Source organism: Epinephelus lanceolatus, chromosome 7 (assembly GCF_041903045.1).
Source record: "Epinephelus lanceolatus isolate andai-2023 chromosome 7, ASM4190304v1, whole genome shotgun sequence".
NCBI classification, from domain to species: Eukaryota; Metazoa; Chordata; class Actinopteri; order Perciformes; family Serranidae; genus Epinephelus; species Epinephelus lanceolatus.
The window spans coordinates 47,187,878-47,205,379 of record NC_135740.1 but is presented as its reverse complement, the minus strand read 5'-3'; the positions used below and the strand labels follow the sequence as shown (position 1 = coordinate 47,205,379).

Here is a 17,502-nt window from a genome sequence, read left to right as displayed (position 1 = left end):
ATCATCCCTGCAGCTCTCTGTGTCAGACTGAAGACGTCTAACCAGTTTACAGTTCTGTCTCATAGTGAAAGTGAAAATAATAATCCTTATTTGCAGCCTGTGTTTCTTGTCATAACAATTTGGTAGAAAAATGTGACATGAATAAAACATACAGTATGATATAACGTTTTGATAAATGAAAACATAATACATTTTGATAAATATGAAATATCTCGTTAAATAGAAACATTTTCTCGCTACAATGTGAAACTGAACAAACACTTTTTGTTGACATGCTGCAAAGAAGTAAAGAGAAAACATTGAGCACTGATTCAAATTTTCCATTTTATTATTTTTCTTAAAAAACAAATATACATAAGAAATGATAAATATAAAAAAGTCAACCCAGAAGAAAAGAAAAAAGTTCTTCAATGTTACAAACAACTTCTTACTGCAGAGAAAAGCTAAACACTAGTGTTACACCTGACAGTTAAACTCATGTGTCAGCCTAAAGTCTTAACTTGTTCTTTTTGCTATGTCGCCGTCCCTCAGTGAGACTACGAGTCACATCGGAAACAAAATGGAGGTGCCTATCAGAGTTTTAGTGAATCTAACAGCAGATTATTCACACCATACGAAGATGACGCGCCGTGATAGAGAGCAGAAAAACATGGACATGCAACACGTTCTCCATCAGCTGCTCTCCAACGTCCAACCTTCATCTGAGGAGAAATCAAATCAAAATTCATCTGATCATGGCGAGAAGAGGCTGGAACATATGGGTCAGACCTGTGTTCCCTGTGTCCTATGTTCCCAAGGTCCTATGTATCCTACGCTCCCTGTGTCCTATGTCCCTAGTTATGTCCCCAGTGTTCTATGTTTCCATGGTGCTATGTTCCGAGTGTCCTGTGTTTCCAAGGCTCAAAGTTCCCAGAGTCCTATCATTCTCATTCTTCCCAAGCTCCTAAGTTCTTCTATGTTCTTGACAAAAGAACAACATCAACAGGCTTACCCCCCCCCCCCCCTCCCCCCCCCCCAAAAAAAAAATTGAATAAAATAAAAACCCGCAGACTGAAGGCAGATTATTAAGGACACGTTCTCCACAGTTTGGGATGTTCCAGTCGACACTGTCGATATTTAACAACCTGATCGATGTAAACTAACGAGAAGCAGAACTGACTCTGAATCAGCTTCTCGTCAGAAACAACCAACCACAGACAGGCACACTGATGACATCAGTGGTGATGTCATCTCCTCTACACACCTTCACCAGGTGAGTGACCATCTGATCACAGATCATTGATCTTGTCTGAACTTATCAACAATTGCTAAGGGATCAGGTGATTAAGATGATGTCGGATCAATAATCAGAACAGACGATCTGATTGGAGCGTCCCTCACCGTCATCCCACCTGTTGACACCTGCAGCAGGCGGAGCTTCTCCTCTCCAAGCTGATTGGTTGGATTTGGTGAATGAAGCAGATTATTGGTTGGCAGGTGACAGAGGAGCCTAAAGGTTTCACTCCAACGGGCTGGATTTAATTCAATAATAATCAATAACGATTAATCAGACGATCAATAACCTCCAGTCTCACAGTTTACTCTTCACTGTTTGTGTCAAAGTTCTGAACTCACTGATCATGGATAAATTAATACAATTAAATTTAAGTGATAACAATAATAATCTCTGATAATCTCTGAAATGAGACGATGAGTCGTTTTAGACGTCGATGTTTTTACAGTTAAACTTTATAAAACCTGAAGTTGGTCCACGTCCGTCAGCGTTAGGATCCAGATCAGAACCGGATTAAATCCAGCTGGAATGAAACTCTTCAGTTCCTGCAGTCAACAGATTAATCTGTCCGGCAACAGCGGTCACGTGATCCAAACTAAACATTGTGAATAAATGAAGCAGGATTTTAAATTTCTATCGATTGCTCCTAAAGTTGTTGTTTTGTTTTTTTTCGGGACGTCTGAACATGAATAAATGTGTTAATATCTGAGCTACGACACTGTTCATCTAAAATACTTTACAGCTACTTTAAACTGACGTCAGTGTTGAAGAACTCCATCTTTAGTGCAATTAGTTAACATGCTCGGAGCATCGCGTCCTGTGACCACTGACTCACTGCATCCACAGGGTTAAAACATACATGCTCTTAATATGTCAAAGCTAAATCTCAGTGAGGTCACGAGTTTCTGCACAGAAGGAAACCACACGAAGAGATATCGTTTAGTCTAAAACCTCCTCTGAGCGGGTGTTCAGAGGAGCGGCTCTTCAGTTTGTCTCGGCGCTGCTGAAACTCTGACCGGTTTGTCTGTTGGAGCGAAGGAGGTGTTTGGCTGACAGGAGGTGATGATGGGAACAGTCGCAGCCTGAAAACCGTCAAACACATCAGCTGCCCATCTCAGGAAACAAACTTTAAAACTGCACACAGAACAATGCTCAGCAGCGTTCTACAGAAACACGTCAGCAGGTCGATGTTTGAACTTTAGACTCCGTCACATCAGTCCGAGGCTGAATCCAAACGTCCACCCTGAGAGCTGCTCCGATCAATGGCTGAGTGATCGTATTCACAGTTACAGACATGTTCCTGTCGTGATCTGAGATCTTTCAGCTGCAGGACTGTGAGTGACTGAGTGGAGGCGCTGCATCACGTTTATTCAGACACCACTGGGCGATGCTTCTCCATAGCATCAGCTGCTGAGGCTCATGGGTGTTGTAGTGTTTAGCTGATGAGTCAGAAACAAAGTGAGAATAATTTAAACAGCTGATTGGAACACGAACCTGATGATGACATCATTCAGGTCAGTTTCAGTTGCATCAGTCCTTTTTCCAACGCACTGGATGAAACCACGCCCCCTTACACATGACAAAAGTGACCGCCAGACATCCAGCTGTGATGATCGCTGCAGCTCACTGGGCGCCCTGTGAAACGGCACCGCTTGAGCTCATCAGTAGCTTTAAACAAAAAACACTGAGGAGCTCTGCGCTCTCTCATCTCTGTCCTTACAGACAGGATGTTGGTTTTGACGTCCCCTCTGCCTCTGTTATGTATCTCTGACCCTTTTCACACAGAGACGGCGCCATAGAGCCGCCACAAAGTCCCTTCTTTACGCCTGCTTTATATTTTTACCCAGAACCAAATGACGGCAACATCATGTGGCTCCAGTATGGGATGTCAGACAGCATGATGACATCACAGAATCCAAAGAGGCATGACATGTAACACAACAGCGTCAGCCTCTAGTGTGACATATAACATACGCGTCAGCAGCTCTTTATTAACAATAACAATGACATCACATGTCAATAACAATCATTTAGCGTCCCTGTTATATGGCGGCTGATCTCGTCCTCTGCTCGGAGGGTAACGAGCTCCTGGACCTCATTGTTTGAGTTAGCTGGTAACTGCTAACAGCTGCTGTTCTTCTTTGAGTTAGCCGCTAACTGCCAACAGCTGCTTTTCAAATTTGAGATCACACACATAACGCGTCGTCAAAACGTCACACCCGTCCTGTTGGTTGTCCCTTTTATTCGTACAATGATCCGACGCTGTTACTACCTCTGCTGGTGGCTAAAAGGTGAGACAACTCTGTCTCCCCATTCTGTGATTGTACCTTTTATATAGAACAGCGAGGCGGCGTAATGGCACGAGATTCCCTCCTTTAAGAGGAAGTGTATAACGGGTTTCTGTGTCTTGTTTACAAGTGTATGCCTCCCCTCTGTTTGTCTTTTTGCACTTAAATTTGTTGGATTAATTTGAGTTGTTACAGCTGTTAAAAGGAAACATTGCAGATTTTCAACCAGCTCTGTGTGTGCAGATGAATGTTGTTTGGCTTCCTCTGATGCTGTGAGCACAGGGAGCTCCCTGCTAATCCACCAGCAGAGGTCTGCTGAACACCAGTGGAGCTCCGGGTGTTTGGCTTCCCTCCCATGCCGTGCAGCCGAGTTCCTACAGCTCATTTTCCAGTGGAGGTCAGCTTGACTTTTGCCTGCACAAACTGTGACGATGCAGAGCTGGTTGAAATTCAACAATATTGCCATTTAGCTATCCATATCGCTATGTGCTAAACTACAGTAGCTGTCATATTTGTGGAAACAGACCCAAACCTAAACCTGACCTATCCAACCAACGAATGCAACGAGTACTAGCCAATGAGAGGGAGAGTAGGGATGGTCATGTCTTCGCTATCCTAGGAAAGGCAAATTTGTGTGGGTACATCCAGGGGTGCACTAGCTAGTTAATTGCAGTCTCTTTCAACTGTGGTGGCGAGCAGTAAGCTGGCTGTCAATCATCAGGCCTCGTCATCTGGCAGTCCGCTTTCATATTTCATCTAAAGTGGGTTGGAACAACGACAGACGCGTTCAGTCACACTCAGGGGATCTTTAAATCTAAAGTGCAGAACGAAGAAGCAGCCGCTCACACTGAGCTCTGAGTTTTATTACGTCTCCAGACTGTTTGTTTTAATCTGCAGATCTGTTTTAGTTCAACCAAAGAAAGAGTTGAGAACTTAAGTTAATCACCATGGAAACAAGTGACTCATATTGAGTTAAGTGTGCCATGGTTTAGCCTGAAGGTCTGGACGTTTGGATTCAACCTGCAGGGCAACAAGGCAACATGTTGGGCAACCAGGACGGGCAACAGATCAACCTTACGCCTTTCTGATGGTGTTGCCTGTTTACTGCATTTTCTCTGAGCGTTCAGCTGCTTTTTCAGACTGTGACGTTGACTCGTTGCCCAATCAGTTGCCTTGTGTTGGACAGTTGGACAATAACTGATGTCGAACACTGAACCTCAGAAAGTCGACTTCCTGTCTCAGACGACGTGTTCGACATCAAGCTTTAAACCTGGAACATGCTGAACAAACAGAAGCAGGAAGACTTGTTGTTGTTGTTGCTGTTGTTGTTGCTGTGGTCACATGATGCAGTTTGTTTTATTGCTGACTGTCTGAACTCAGCCGTCACCTCCCCAGGAAGCTCCACCCACACACTTCTTCTCTGGATTGTGATGGGATGATGCTTTGATTTGATGGTGAAGAGGAGATCCAACTCTGGGACAGGAAGTCGGATCCAGGTGACGGTGTGTGGAGACGACAGCAATCTGACTGTCAAACATCGTCATCACAGATCAGCTGACGGGACGCTGACGCCCTCTACAAACTCCACATCACAACAAAACATTTTAGCCCCGCCCACTACGGTGAGACTCAACAAACCGCTACGACCTTTCAGCATGAGAGTCACGTGACTCTTCAGCCTGTTTCGTTCTGACCAATCGTGGACTCAGCAAAATTTTAAATGTTGCAAACTAAAAACCTCCCCTGTAAACATGACATGATACTCAGTGAGCTAAATGCTAAACATGCAAACGTTTACCATGTTCACCATCTTAGCTTAGCATGTTAGCAGGCTAACATTAGCTGATTATCAGTAAACACAGAGTCCAGCTGAGGCTGATGTGAATGTCGTTAGTTCTGTGGGTGTTTGGTCATAGACCAAAGGACACGTTAAAATGTCCTGATGATGGCGCCAGTTATTACACTTCATCCTGAGAGGAACGTGAACAATGAACATTTCATCACAGTTCGTCTAACAGACCGAATCACTGTGACGTCGTCCGAACACTTCTGGGTAGAAAACTTATCTGGATTGTGGAAAAAAATCTGAACTCTGCAAACTTGTTTATTTCTGTTGTCATGTTCAGCCGTAACACGGCGTCCGACCTGGAAATGACACGAGTGAACGTCAGCGACTAAATCAGTTTGATTACATTGTTTTCTATTGGACTGTCCAAACTGCCCGGGGGCAAAGAGATGGAGAGCGCTGTTTTGAGCTGAACTTTTGTCAGACAGGCTGTTTCTATTTCTGTTCTGTCACTCATGTTAAAAAGCGCAACAGTGAACGAGGAGCGGCTGATTCACGAGGTTTAATGAGGAGTTACCTCCAGGATGATTTTACTACAAAAACCTACATAAGGTGGCAGCTGGCTGGAGGGAGATCGACAGGAAGATAAATATTTCTGGTACAAACTGTGTGGGATGCTAACAGATAGCTTGTTTTACAAAGTGGAGATGGAGGTATGATTCAGTCTGGGAGTTACCTGTGATAGTCTTGTTGTGAGTATGAATAATAAGGACGTACGTGCTCTGAGACCACAGCTGATCAGTAAGTTATTTGCTCACATGTCGTGACAGAGTTCAATATTTAGCAGATCCAGTGTGGACAAAGAGCATCTAATGTCACGCGATACTTTGGCGTTCACATCCTGTTAGGGCACGGTGTCACTGTAACATTTAAAGATATAGTATAGATAGATATAGTTAAACATGGTGATCTGGCTATCTGACGTCTCTGCTGTGGTTTCTTTATGAACTGTGTTGCTTTGCTGGTGTCTTCAGTAGATCAAATCTACCCGCACAGAAACAATGTCCTGCTGTGGACGGAGCCATAGTGAAATGTATTTTAGACACCTCAACACATTAATATCAGTTTAAGTGTACAATATATTTATTTCACCACTGTATGTTACACACTAACTGATCGCTGTAGACCGTCTTCGTAATTGACTGATTTTATGCCCCCCCATTGGCGACAGCCATGTCTGGAGACATTATGTTTTCAGGTTGTCCGTCCGATCATCCATCTGTCCCATTCTCATGAACACAGTGTCTCAAGATCGCCTTGAGGGACTGTCTTAAACTTTGGCACAAACGTTCGACTTGAGTCAATGATGACCTGATTAGACATTTGATCAGATACTGAATTGGTGACTCTAATCTTGAAACTGTGCTGATTGTATAGATCTTCTGTGTGTGAAGCATCCATGTTTTCACTGACATGGATGGAGACTCTACCTGCAACATGACGGGTTCATGGAGGCAGTAATTCTAGTTATCGATGGAGTCTGGTGGCTTTGATAAAACCGCTTCAGTTCCCTGTCAGAAAAGGCCGTCTGGCTACAAGGTTAAGAGGTATAACATTTCATATATACAAATAAACTGACAGACTGGTTTTAGTGGGCCTTTTCTAAGTGGCTAAAAACTAAGTGTTAGAGGCAGCGTTTGCTTGACGGTGTTTCATTTACTGTACGTGATGCAGGTTTCTAACAAGAAGTTATTGTGATTCAGTCTCATAGATGTTGAGATGTTTCAGTCTGAAACAAAGACAGACAGATGTTAATGCCACAGAGCTGCTTACAGGATAAAAAACAACTACTGACCGACAGTTTTTCTTTTATCAGAGATGTTACATTGAAATGTCATCCGTCTGCAGAAATATCAGCTCATGAAGAAGACACAGCCTCAACATCACTGATTAACTTCATGTTTCCACACAGAAACTAAAACATGATCTAACAGCTTGTACCGCCAGCTACAGGAAACATGCTAGCAGATTAGCATTAATGCTACGTTGCCTATCCTGTTGGTCACATGACCCTCACCTTACAGGTCGTAGCAGTCTGCAGAGACGTGGAGTCTGAAACATGGCATCACACTGTGAGCAACATGTCACCACAACCTGAACTGACCGTCATCAGCCATCAACAGCCAATCAGAATCCTGTTCCAGTGACAATCACATTTTCTTTCTATGACGACGACTCTGCTTTACAGCCACGTCAATGTTTTACCATCAGACCAGGACCAGAACTAACAGCAGGTCATAAATCCTCCAATGAGCTCTCAGTAACGAGCTTCACTTAACTGGTTCAACAGTCACCAGAAACATCTGAGCTGGAGACGAATTTAAAGGTTCTGCTGCAAACTTTTTACTTTTATTAATCATTCTACTTTCCAACGTGTTCAGCAGGTTGTTGTGTAACTTAAAAACTGAGACCTTCCCCGACTTCCTCGGCTGCTTCTAACAGCTTGTTAGTATTGGACCTTTTTCCTGTTGACCTATTACGTCACAGACCAAACAATGGACAAACAAGTTAGCTACGGTTAGCTAGCAGCTAACTGCTACCATGGTGGACAACTTTACAGCTCTGTACATTTGGTCCGTCCAAAAAGTCACGGCTCTGGATGTAGATTTCTCCATGTTGTTACCGGCTTCTTCTTCTCTTACACATTTAATGCTATTGGACTTCCGGGTCAAAGCCCGGGGCGGAAACTGTGGAGCATGCTCAGAGCGCCTCGGCCAGTTTGGGTCTGATTGACTGTATACATGCAGGAGTCACATGATCTGGGTGTGTTAGTCCCACTGTGACACATTCACTGCAGGACCATTTCACTCACACTGACATGTTTACAGGGATTTCAAGTAAATGTGTTTTCTCTGTCGTCATGGAAACAGACTGACGTTTTGGTTGATGACCAGGTGGTAGCTCGTGGCTACGGAGTACGAGCATCAAAGCACCAGCAACAGGATGCTGACTGCAGTTCACCAAATGGCCTCAAAGAGAGGCGTCACTAATATTAAGAATTTTGTGAAAGTTACATCCACAACTTTTAATGCGTAAATTGGGAACATCCAATCAGAAAGCACTTGACAGCATAAACAAGGAGGTTTGCTGTTTTGGCAAAAGATTCATCAACTCTGATTACAAATATCAAATATCTGTAACTGCTGCGGCTGTACTGGCTGCGCATAGTCAGAGGGAAAGGTGTATCATGGGTAATGTAGGCAGCATAAAGAAGAGGAGATCTCTGCTCTTTTTAAACAGTGCTGTCTGTAAAAATACTAAATTTACTAACTGGATAAATGTCATCATTCAGACGGACAGCAGACAACTGTGAGGTCATAAAAACAACCTGCTGCTGAACATTTATATAAAAGACGTGCGTTGGCGACACGTGACTAACAGTCATCACATGGATGTTTTACTGGTTTAAGATTTCAAGTGTGTGTTTCTGCAGTGGTGTTTCTGAACCAGTGACAGACACTGAATGTCAAACTGTCTCTGGTCAGTTCGAGTCTGATCTGATGGATATTTAGTTGTTCATCACAAATAAATCACATGTATTGAACGACCTGCTCGCAGTGCGTCCCGTCAGATCAAACCTGATCAGCTGACCTTTGACCCCCCCATCCTCTGACACCAGTCATCCACCAATCAGAGGTCCCACCTGTCCAGAGACTCCGCCCCTCTGATGACATTACAGCGTTCCTGATCCAACATGGAGTCCAGGTCGTGTCTCCGCAACAAAACCAGTTATAAAAAAGAAAAAGTTGCTTGGCTGTAAAAGTGTTGTGAACTGAAGAGTGAGCGATGAGTTCAGAGACGAGATGCTGTCGTTTTATAAAAAAGGACATCACTACGAAAAAATGCATCAGCCGGTTTAAAATCTGCAGCGCTTCAATATAAAGTGCTTCATTACATTGTTACGTTTTTACAGTTTCTTATTAAAATATTGTTTTCCCTGGAGTGAAACCATAGTAAACATGTTACACGTTGGTAAAAATAAACATTTGGAATGTCTCTTTTCTTTTTAAGAAGTCCCATTGGCTGATTTTGGTCAAGCTGAACTCGTCCCCGGAGCCTGAAACAGGAAACGAGGCCACACAGTTAAAACTTTAATGTTCTTCATGATGATCAAACAGACAGGATGGAGGCAGTGACGGGGTCAAAGGGGGGATGGAGGTCAGAGTGAAGCATCATGGGAATTAGGTGGTGAGGGAGCAGAGCAGAAACCAGTTGACACAACTGCACATGTGCAGGAAGCTCGGACCCAGCAGACACCTTCAAATACACAACGTTATATCCAGGTCCTGGACGACTTTTATAGCACTAGATTTTGTCTCTTACACCCGGGCCACACCGCCTGCGTGAGCAGCGCTGCTCAGGTGTGGCTCAGCTGCTGCTCAACTGCCAAACATCTAGAGATCTGGACTCTTGCCTATTTTACCGTGTGACGCGCACAGTTCAGCAAAAACAGACGATAAAAATTGTGTTTTGATAAAGACAGCGACATTACACCACCTTCCCGACAGTTTTTGAAGAAACTGTATGAAAATGTTTCTGCTGCAGCGCTGTCTGTGTGAACACCACAAGTGCGTGAGTCGCACTTGAGCGAGGTTGCCGTGTAAGGAGCACGTGTTTCAAAACCTCTTGTATTTTCTTTTAGGCACCCCTGTGAACAGGTTAGAGCAGCCACACCGCCTGTGTGAGCAGCGCTACTCAGGTGTGGAACATCTACAGATTTGGAGTGTCGCCTATTTCTTCCTTGTGATGTGCGTGGTGTCAGCAAAACTAGACGGTCAACATGGTCTTTTGATAATTATATGTATGACATTACCTTTTCACTACAGTTTCAGTGTCATAAATATTTTCTAACTCAACATTTCCTGTTTACATTTCAAAATAAAAGTCCTCTGACAAAGTTTCTGTGGACAGAGTCCCTTCATTTCTCAACAAGAGGCTGTTTATTTTGAAATATTGTCATGAATGTGTTGTTGATGACGCAGTTGCCTGTATGGCTCAATAACTGAGTGGAGTAACGGCTTTTAATTGTGGAAACAGAGTAATTATAGCAACATGTAGCTCTGTAGCAGCAACACGTCCTCACTGTGACCTCGTCACATGTCCACGTTTGGTCATGGACTTTCCACGTCCACATATGACGTCCAAGGTACCCTGGGTGTGTTGGTTGTTGACGTTCTGGGACGCCGTGTCAACTTCAGCCTGTTACATGCATTGTCTGTTTTCAAAATACACTTCTGTTTTCACAGGAAATGTACAGTTTGCATACAGTCTCTTTCAAAATAAAAGCACTACGTCGGTACAACACCGCCAACTGACGTTTTTTTCCTTCAACAACACACACATGTGGTTGTGTTTAGCCGACACACACACACCGCGTATTCCCCTGATGCCGTTAAGTGCTGTTAAACTATAACGGCGACCAGCTGTGTATCATGCTAATGTGAAAGGACGGCTTTTTTTTTGTCAGTGTCTGATGCCAGAAGATACTGACCAAACACTGGTTGCTGATGACTCTGGAGAGAGACTGGGTTGCAGTGGTCATGCTGTCTGTGTGTAAGCCGTCATGCACTGTTCACGCAGGCAGTGTGGCCTGGGTGTAAGTCTTCCTTTACAGCAGCAAGAGCTCCGCCTGTCACTTTACTGTAATAACCACAATCAGAAACATAATGTTCATGTTAACACAAACCTGAAGCTTCATCTCTGAGTTATCTGATTATCTGCTGAGTCCTTGAAAGCACCACAGTGAGGTAATAAGGCCAAACTGAATAAACACAAACAGCTGCAAAAAAAAAAAAAAAAAAAAAAAAAAAAACAACCTTTAAATACAAAAAAAACCTTTAAAAATATAAAGATACAAAAGTAAAAAATAAATTACAAACAAACATAAAGTCATTGAGGAGTTTGGTCCCTGATGATGAGGAAGAAACAGCTGTGATGATGATGATGATGATGATGATGATGAAGGGAATGAGTCAGGTTAACATGCATCAGTGTTCGTCCAATCAGCATGCTCAGGACAGTGTGTGTCTGTTAGCATTTGTCTGTTAGCTTGTGTCAGTTAGCATGCACCAGTTAGCACGTGTCCGTTAGCACATGTGTTAGCTTGCGGCGGTGACGGCGGCTGATTTCTTGCTAGGTGTGGAGGGGGCGGGGCTTGGCGTGTGTAGCAGGCTTACAAACAGGAAGAGGGTGGAGGTGGGCAGGTAGACGCAGAGGAAGAGGACGACGTCCTCGCTGAGACAGAGGACAAAGTCGCTCTGCTCCGTTAGCACCCAGTCCACCAGCACCCCGACCAGCAGGTAGTACACCTGGAACTCCTGAAGGTCCTCCCACTCCCCCCCACCTCCGTCCAGGCCCACTCCCACCGATGAGCTCTTCTGCCTGGCCACGCCCCCTCCGCTGTCACTCACCATAGGCTTCATCTCCGCTCCCTCTGATACCGCCTCCTTCACCCGGCTCCGCCCACGTTCCACCGCCCGCTCCAACCGCCGGCTGCTCTCCACAAACTCCTGCAGGGGAGGGGTCACAGTGAGAGGGGCGGGGTCAGAGGGGCGGGGCCACATGGGAAGAGTCCACATTAAAAATTAGAAGGACAAAGAAAGTGATGCTTGGGCACTGAAGGCCCCTTCTCATCTTCCTCTTTTGTCTTTAAAGACTTTTCAGGTTAATCTGAACCAACACTACGGGTGTGAAGCTTCCTGCCGACCACGGCGCAGAGCAAACAGCTGAACCCTCAAACCAACGAAAAGAGGAAGTTTCAGTGCGGATCAAACTAAACCACTGCTCGGTTTGTCTGGTGTGAAAACATTTCTTGGCCTGTCACTTTCAGGAAGTTTTGGAAGCCTATTGTCCAGTGATAAGAGTAGTGCAGCGCCTCATGTGTAGTGTGTGTGTGTGTGTGTGTGTGTGTGTGTGTGTAGTTCACTGACACAAAGAGAGACGGTGCTGCGTTCAGATCAGACTGTTGGTGATCAGACCAGAGGAGAAATCAGCAGAGAAGCTGTGTAGTAAATGTTCAGTGTAGGTTTCAGTTTTTCCGTGAAAACCATGAACCGTGTAAAATAACAATGAAGCCGCTCAGACGTGTTCTGAAGCCTCAAGTTCAACATTTCACCCGTCACCATCTTGATTTGGAAAAAAGAAGTGACTAAATTTGGACGAGAGGGTGGAGCTCTGGAGGAGCGAGGGGTGGATGTGACTCACAGACTGTAACGATGCCTCGCAGGAGGCCCGTAACTTAAAGAGGCCCCGCCCTGAATTATGTGCAACTTTAAACCTTAATAAAACATAAACAGCTGAGTTACGTAACAGTTCAGCCCCGTACAGTCGTCATGAAAGTTGAAATGAGCTACAGAGACCAGACGGGCTGTGAACATGTTTATCTCTACATGTTAACATGGCGGTCTATCAGAGACCTGGATACAGCATTGGGGGCGGGGCCTGTTCATTCCTATGACAGTTGCTCAGTCACATGACACCACAAAGCTCTTTTTCCACAGTATGAAATTACCCAGATCTTCTGCACCGTGGGGCCCACAGAGGAGGCACGCCACAGACTTACAGGTGCTGAGCGTGGTCGAGCGGCAAACTTCCACCGGTTGGGCAGCTGACTTCCAGTTTAGCGCTAACTTGAACGGGGAAATAATTATTTAATCATCTATTATTTTGACTTGATGATGTTGCTACAGGAAATCAACTACCGACTGGCTGACAGTTCATCACCTCAGTGTTCCTGCTGGCGGCGCAAACGCAAACAAAAAAAAGCCCTTGAAGATTGTAGTTCTATGCCGGGCTGTAACGATCCATCGACCTGGATCAATATATTGATTCAATGATCACTGATGCAAAGTGAAACACCTGTACTTTTGTTAGTCTGACCAAACCAGGTGTGGACGGGCCCTTAAAGGTTGACAGGAAGTTACTTTGACTGTCGGCCATGACGTCACTACTGTTCATGTAGTCAACACATCGACATGTCATAATATTATTATCATAATCTGACGTATCATCATCAGTATGTGTTCAGCGTGCTGCCGTCTCACCATCAGAGCTTTGTCCATGAAGAACTCCTTCCCAGGAGTGCCGTCGTTGTACTTGGTGTCGATGGCGAAGCAGAGGAAGAGGACGTCCACCACGATCTCAAAGATGGACAGGAAGCAGTGAGCCACCAGGAAGGAGAAGAGACATACGATGATCAGAGGCAGCAGCCACTCGGCGTAATCCCGCTGGTAGTTCAGGAGGAGGACGCCGGCGAACGCTGTCGACGTCACGATCAGGATCTGAGGAAACATGTATACAAATCAGGTCAGAGGTCAAAGAGTCTGTGTGTGGCTGAGATGTTGATTTTTTTATTTTACAACTGCAGTGGTTCACACAGTGAGAAGACTCAGGGTTCAAACCCGCTGCTAGCTGTGGTTTGTAAGAAATTCTGCTGCCTGTAGGGGGCGCCAACAGGACCAGGACCAGTTCAGGCCAGATATCTGATCCAGATCCAGCTCACCTTCCCCAGGAAGAGCACGAAGTCTCCGACGGCGTTGATTGTGGCGACGCGCAGAGCGTTTTCCACCAGGATCACAAAGGCGTCACGTGCAGACGTGCAGAAACTGGTGCTGTTGATGGCTGTGGCTGCATATGCATTCTGGGAAATAATAACACAGGTGAGACAGTCAGGGCGGAAAACAGGAAGTAGCGTTAAGGAGGAGGGGCGGGTCGTTTGTTACCTGATTGAGATAGTTGAGGCACTTCTCCAAACACCACAGACAGCAGATACACGTTTTCAGCAGACAGCGAGCGCACGCGTTCTCCTGAGACACACAATGACATCATCACATCATACAGCATCAATAATCAGATCAATAATCAGATATCACTGAAGCATCCAGGTGAGTCACACTCAGACAGGTGAAGACAGGTGAGTTCATTCAGATTCAGCCACAGCGTGTGCTCTTGATAAAAGTTTGTACCTTTCCTTTCAGCTGGTTGTGGATGTACATGAGGAAGAGTCGGGGGATCTTGACCAGCGTGATGATGAAGGCTCCCTTAGCGACAGTTCCCAGGTGATACCTGACGAGCCGCAGGACTGACGACAGGATCGGAGTCACCGGGAGCCGGTTCTTGTCCCTGAAACACAGAGTCCATATCAGAGATCCTGAACTGCTGGAGTCCAGCGCTGTGAGCAGGTGCTGACTCACCTGTAGGCAGGTGCTGACTCACCTGTGAGCAGGTGCTGACTCACCTGTGTGTAGGTGCTGACTCACCTGGTGAAGTAGTAGGTGACCACAGCTCCAGCCACAGTCATCTGCTGACAGGCCAGGATGAACTCGGTGATCCAGACCAGCCCCACGGCGTGATACCAGGTGAGGTACTGCAAAGGACCCGTCAGTCTGAACTCTGTCAGACCCGTCTCCTCATTCTGGACTGGGTTACCTGCAGAACATGTCACAGGTCAGACCACACTACAGTTCCCACAATGCTTTGGGGACGTTAACAACATGTTGATGAATGGAGTGACTCGGCTGTCACTGCCTGTGAATAACTCTGACAGTCGATTTGCAACAGTTAATCAATAAATAAATTCATCAGCAGCCAGTCTGATGATCAATCATTTCTTTAAGTCGTCTTTTAAAATCTGAAACATGTTCTGGTTTCTTCAGGTTTCAGAAGCTGCTCTGAATCCTCGTGCTCCGGTCACTGCTGCTGCCGGACTCAGAAAAACATCTAAGCTCCAGGTGAGAGATCTGCGACCTTTACTATCAAAGACGAAGAAGAAAAAGTCTTGAGCTTTATAACGAAGGGATCACTGCCTGTTAACAGAGGTGTAGAGGAGGGGACACACAGGTACACACAGGTGTATCTGCCCGTTCACAGTTTACCCACCTATCAGCCAAAAAGCCAGTGGAGGATACAGGACAGTTCACCCACTTCCTCCTCAGTAACTACATATCTACCTGTAGTTCACCCACCTATCAGTTTCCATGACATCAGCGCCTCTTACGTCTAAATCAGCAGATCAACATCACTGATGGCTCTAAATAACCATCCACTGATTCCGATTCAGATTCTTTATTAGTCCCAAAGGACGACTCACTCCTGCAGCTGCTCTGACCCATGTAAACACAATAAAGAAATAAAGAAATAAATAAACAATCAGATTAATGAGTGATATATCGACAGGTCATCAGTGTCAGTGGATACTGGGTTTAAAATGAACAAACCAGCCCTGCGTTCCAATACGCATACTACCATACTATTTAGTATGCCAGAAAAAGAATTAGTGTGTCCCAATACATAGTATGTCAGATGCAGTATGCCAAAAGTACCAGGATGTTCTACTACATCCGGTCACATTTGGCAGTATGCATGTCAGCATGCTTCTTTGGCCATTCTGACCCACAATCCTTTGCGCAGCAGAAGTTACGTCACAGTTACTGAGCTGCGTGTACAACCAACGCCCACACTTCCTTTCATACATGGTTTATTTAATTTGAGATACTAAGACAGTACATATTAGGACTGCAATGATCTGATTATATACTGTCACATATCATACAGTTTTGCAAGAACACAGATACAACATTCAACTTTACTGTGATTACAGTATAATCAGTGTTAGGGTTCAATTATGACTACAATATAGAAGATTCTACCAGTACAGGCAGTGGTGTAAGTGTGGTATAAATAATGAATGAATATGACTAAATATGAATACACTATGGGCCAGGTATGAGCAGTATAGACTAGTAAATATATAAATAGTAAAAGTCAAACACATATTAAGTAATGTAGTAAGAATGTGCAGGTATGTTACACTACAAATAAAAGTAATGTGAATGTAAGGCTGCTTCACGTGCAGACAGAATATAGTGCCAGCAGCTGCACAGCTGTAAATATATTCAACAACAAACATCTGCCAGCAACAGAGAGCTGTGTGTGAAGGGGTTAATGTGCCTACTGGTGACTAGTTCAATAGACAGGTCACTAATAATAGGCTTGGGACTGTTTATTAGAAACAACAACATACATGACGACATAACAGCAACACAGCTCTCCGGCACCTCCGACGGTATGCACGACTCTGGCGAGCTCGACGAGAGGAGATGTGCTGCATCTCCGAAGTACAACAAAACAAAATATTCAAATGTGGCGCTACGGACGGCGGCGGAAGTGAGCAAGAGGGTCGGAGTTCAGGGAGCGATGTAATGGCGGATGTAGTGTGTCCCAATAGTATGCACACTGCATGCATACTGCATACTACACTACATACTTTTTAAGGGCAGCTGCAGTACATATTAAAAGTATATAGTAGAAGTATGCGGTTTGGAACGCAGGCCCTGAATCAGAATCAGACCAACATGTTTTTTCTTCTTCATCACAATGGGTGAATATCACAGACACTGAACAGTGTGTCATGTCTCCACCTGCTGGTGGGCCGTCGCCATCACAGTCTGTGTATAACATGATGTTAATTCATCTACAGAAGAGACTTGATGATGATCACTGACATTAGGAGGGAAAACGTGGATATATCGACATCACTTATCGGCCAAATCACCAAATATCATGCATCCCTACGATGAACATGTTCGAGCACAGACTCTGCTGTGAGCTAACTGTGGTTACTTGGTTCTTAAACTTTGCAGCGACGGCTGTGAAGCAAACGTATCCATCCACACAATGTTAAATTCTCCATGTTTTTTCCTTTTCTGTGTTTTAGAACAAAGGAAATCACTTCGCACATCTATTAAAAAAAGACAGGTGCGTTGGAGAGAGAAGACCAAAAAATTGCAAAAGGACTCCCGCACACTGTCTGACTTGGAATATAAAATTTATTTGCGACGTTTCGGTACTAGTTTGCCTGATGAAGGTCTAGTACCGAAACGTCGCAAATAAATTTTATATTGCAAGTCAGACAGTGTGCGGGAGTCCTTTTGCAGCCTTTTCTGTGTTTGGAATTCAAACACAGCCGAGTGAAGGGGACTCAAGGCGGGTCATTTCTGTTGAGGTGTGGCAGAAGTCGGAGAAAAACGCGCCAGGCAGCAGACGTACGGAGCACGTTTTAGTTGACGCAATGTTAAACCACTTTTATTTGGTGCACA

At 44.8% G+C, this 17,502-nt stretch overlaps 1 protein-coding gene across 4 annotated transcripts in view; it reads right to left on the bottom strand.

The window, feature by feature from the left end:
• Positions 1-314: 314 nt before the first annotated feature.
• The window catches only part of slc44a1b (solute carrier family 44 member 1b), a 31,081-nt gene continuing 13,893 nt past the window's right edge, over positions 315-17,502 (bottom strand). For 2 of the 4 annotated variants that reach the window (XM_033630212.2, XM_033630220.2), the window contains exons 10-15: positions 14,665-14,833; positions 14,371-14,527; positions 14,128-14,211; positions 13,908-14,045; positions 13,450-13,686; positions 315-11,916 (exon numbers count right to left, since the gene is read on the bottom strand). In XM_033630212.2, coding sequence (XP_033486103.1) covers positions 11,506-11,916; positions 13,450-13,686; positions 13,908-14,045; positions 14,128-14,211; positions 14,371-14,527; positions 14,665-14,833 — 1,196 coding nt within the window. In that variant the 3' untranslated portion in view covers positions 315-11,505. The remainder of the gene's footprint in view (positions 11,917-13,449; positions 13,687-13,907; positions 14,046-14,127; positions 14,212-14,370; positions 14,528-14,664; positions 14,834-17,502) is intronic. The other 2 variants (XM_078169596.1, XM_033630228.2) reach the window with 2 other exon arrangements.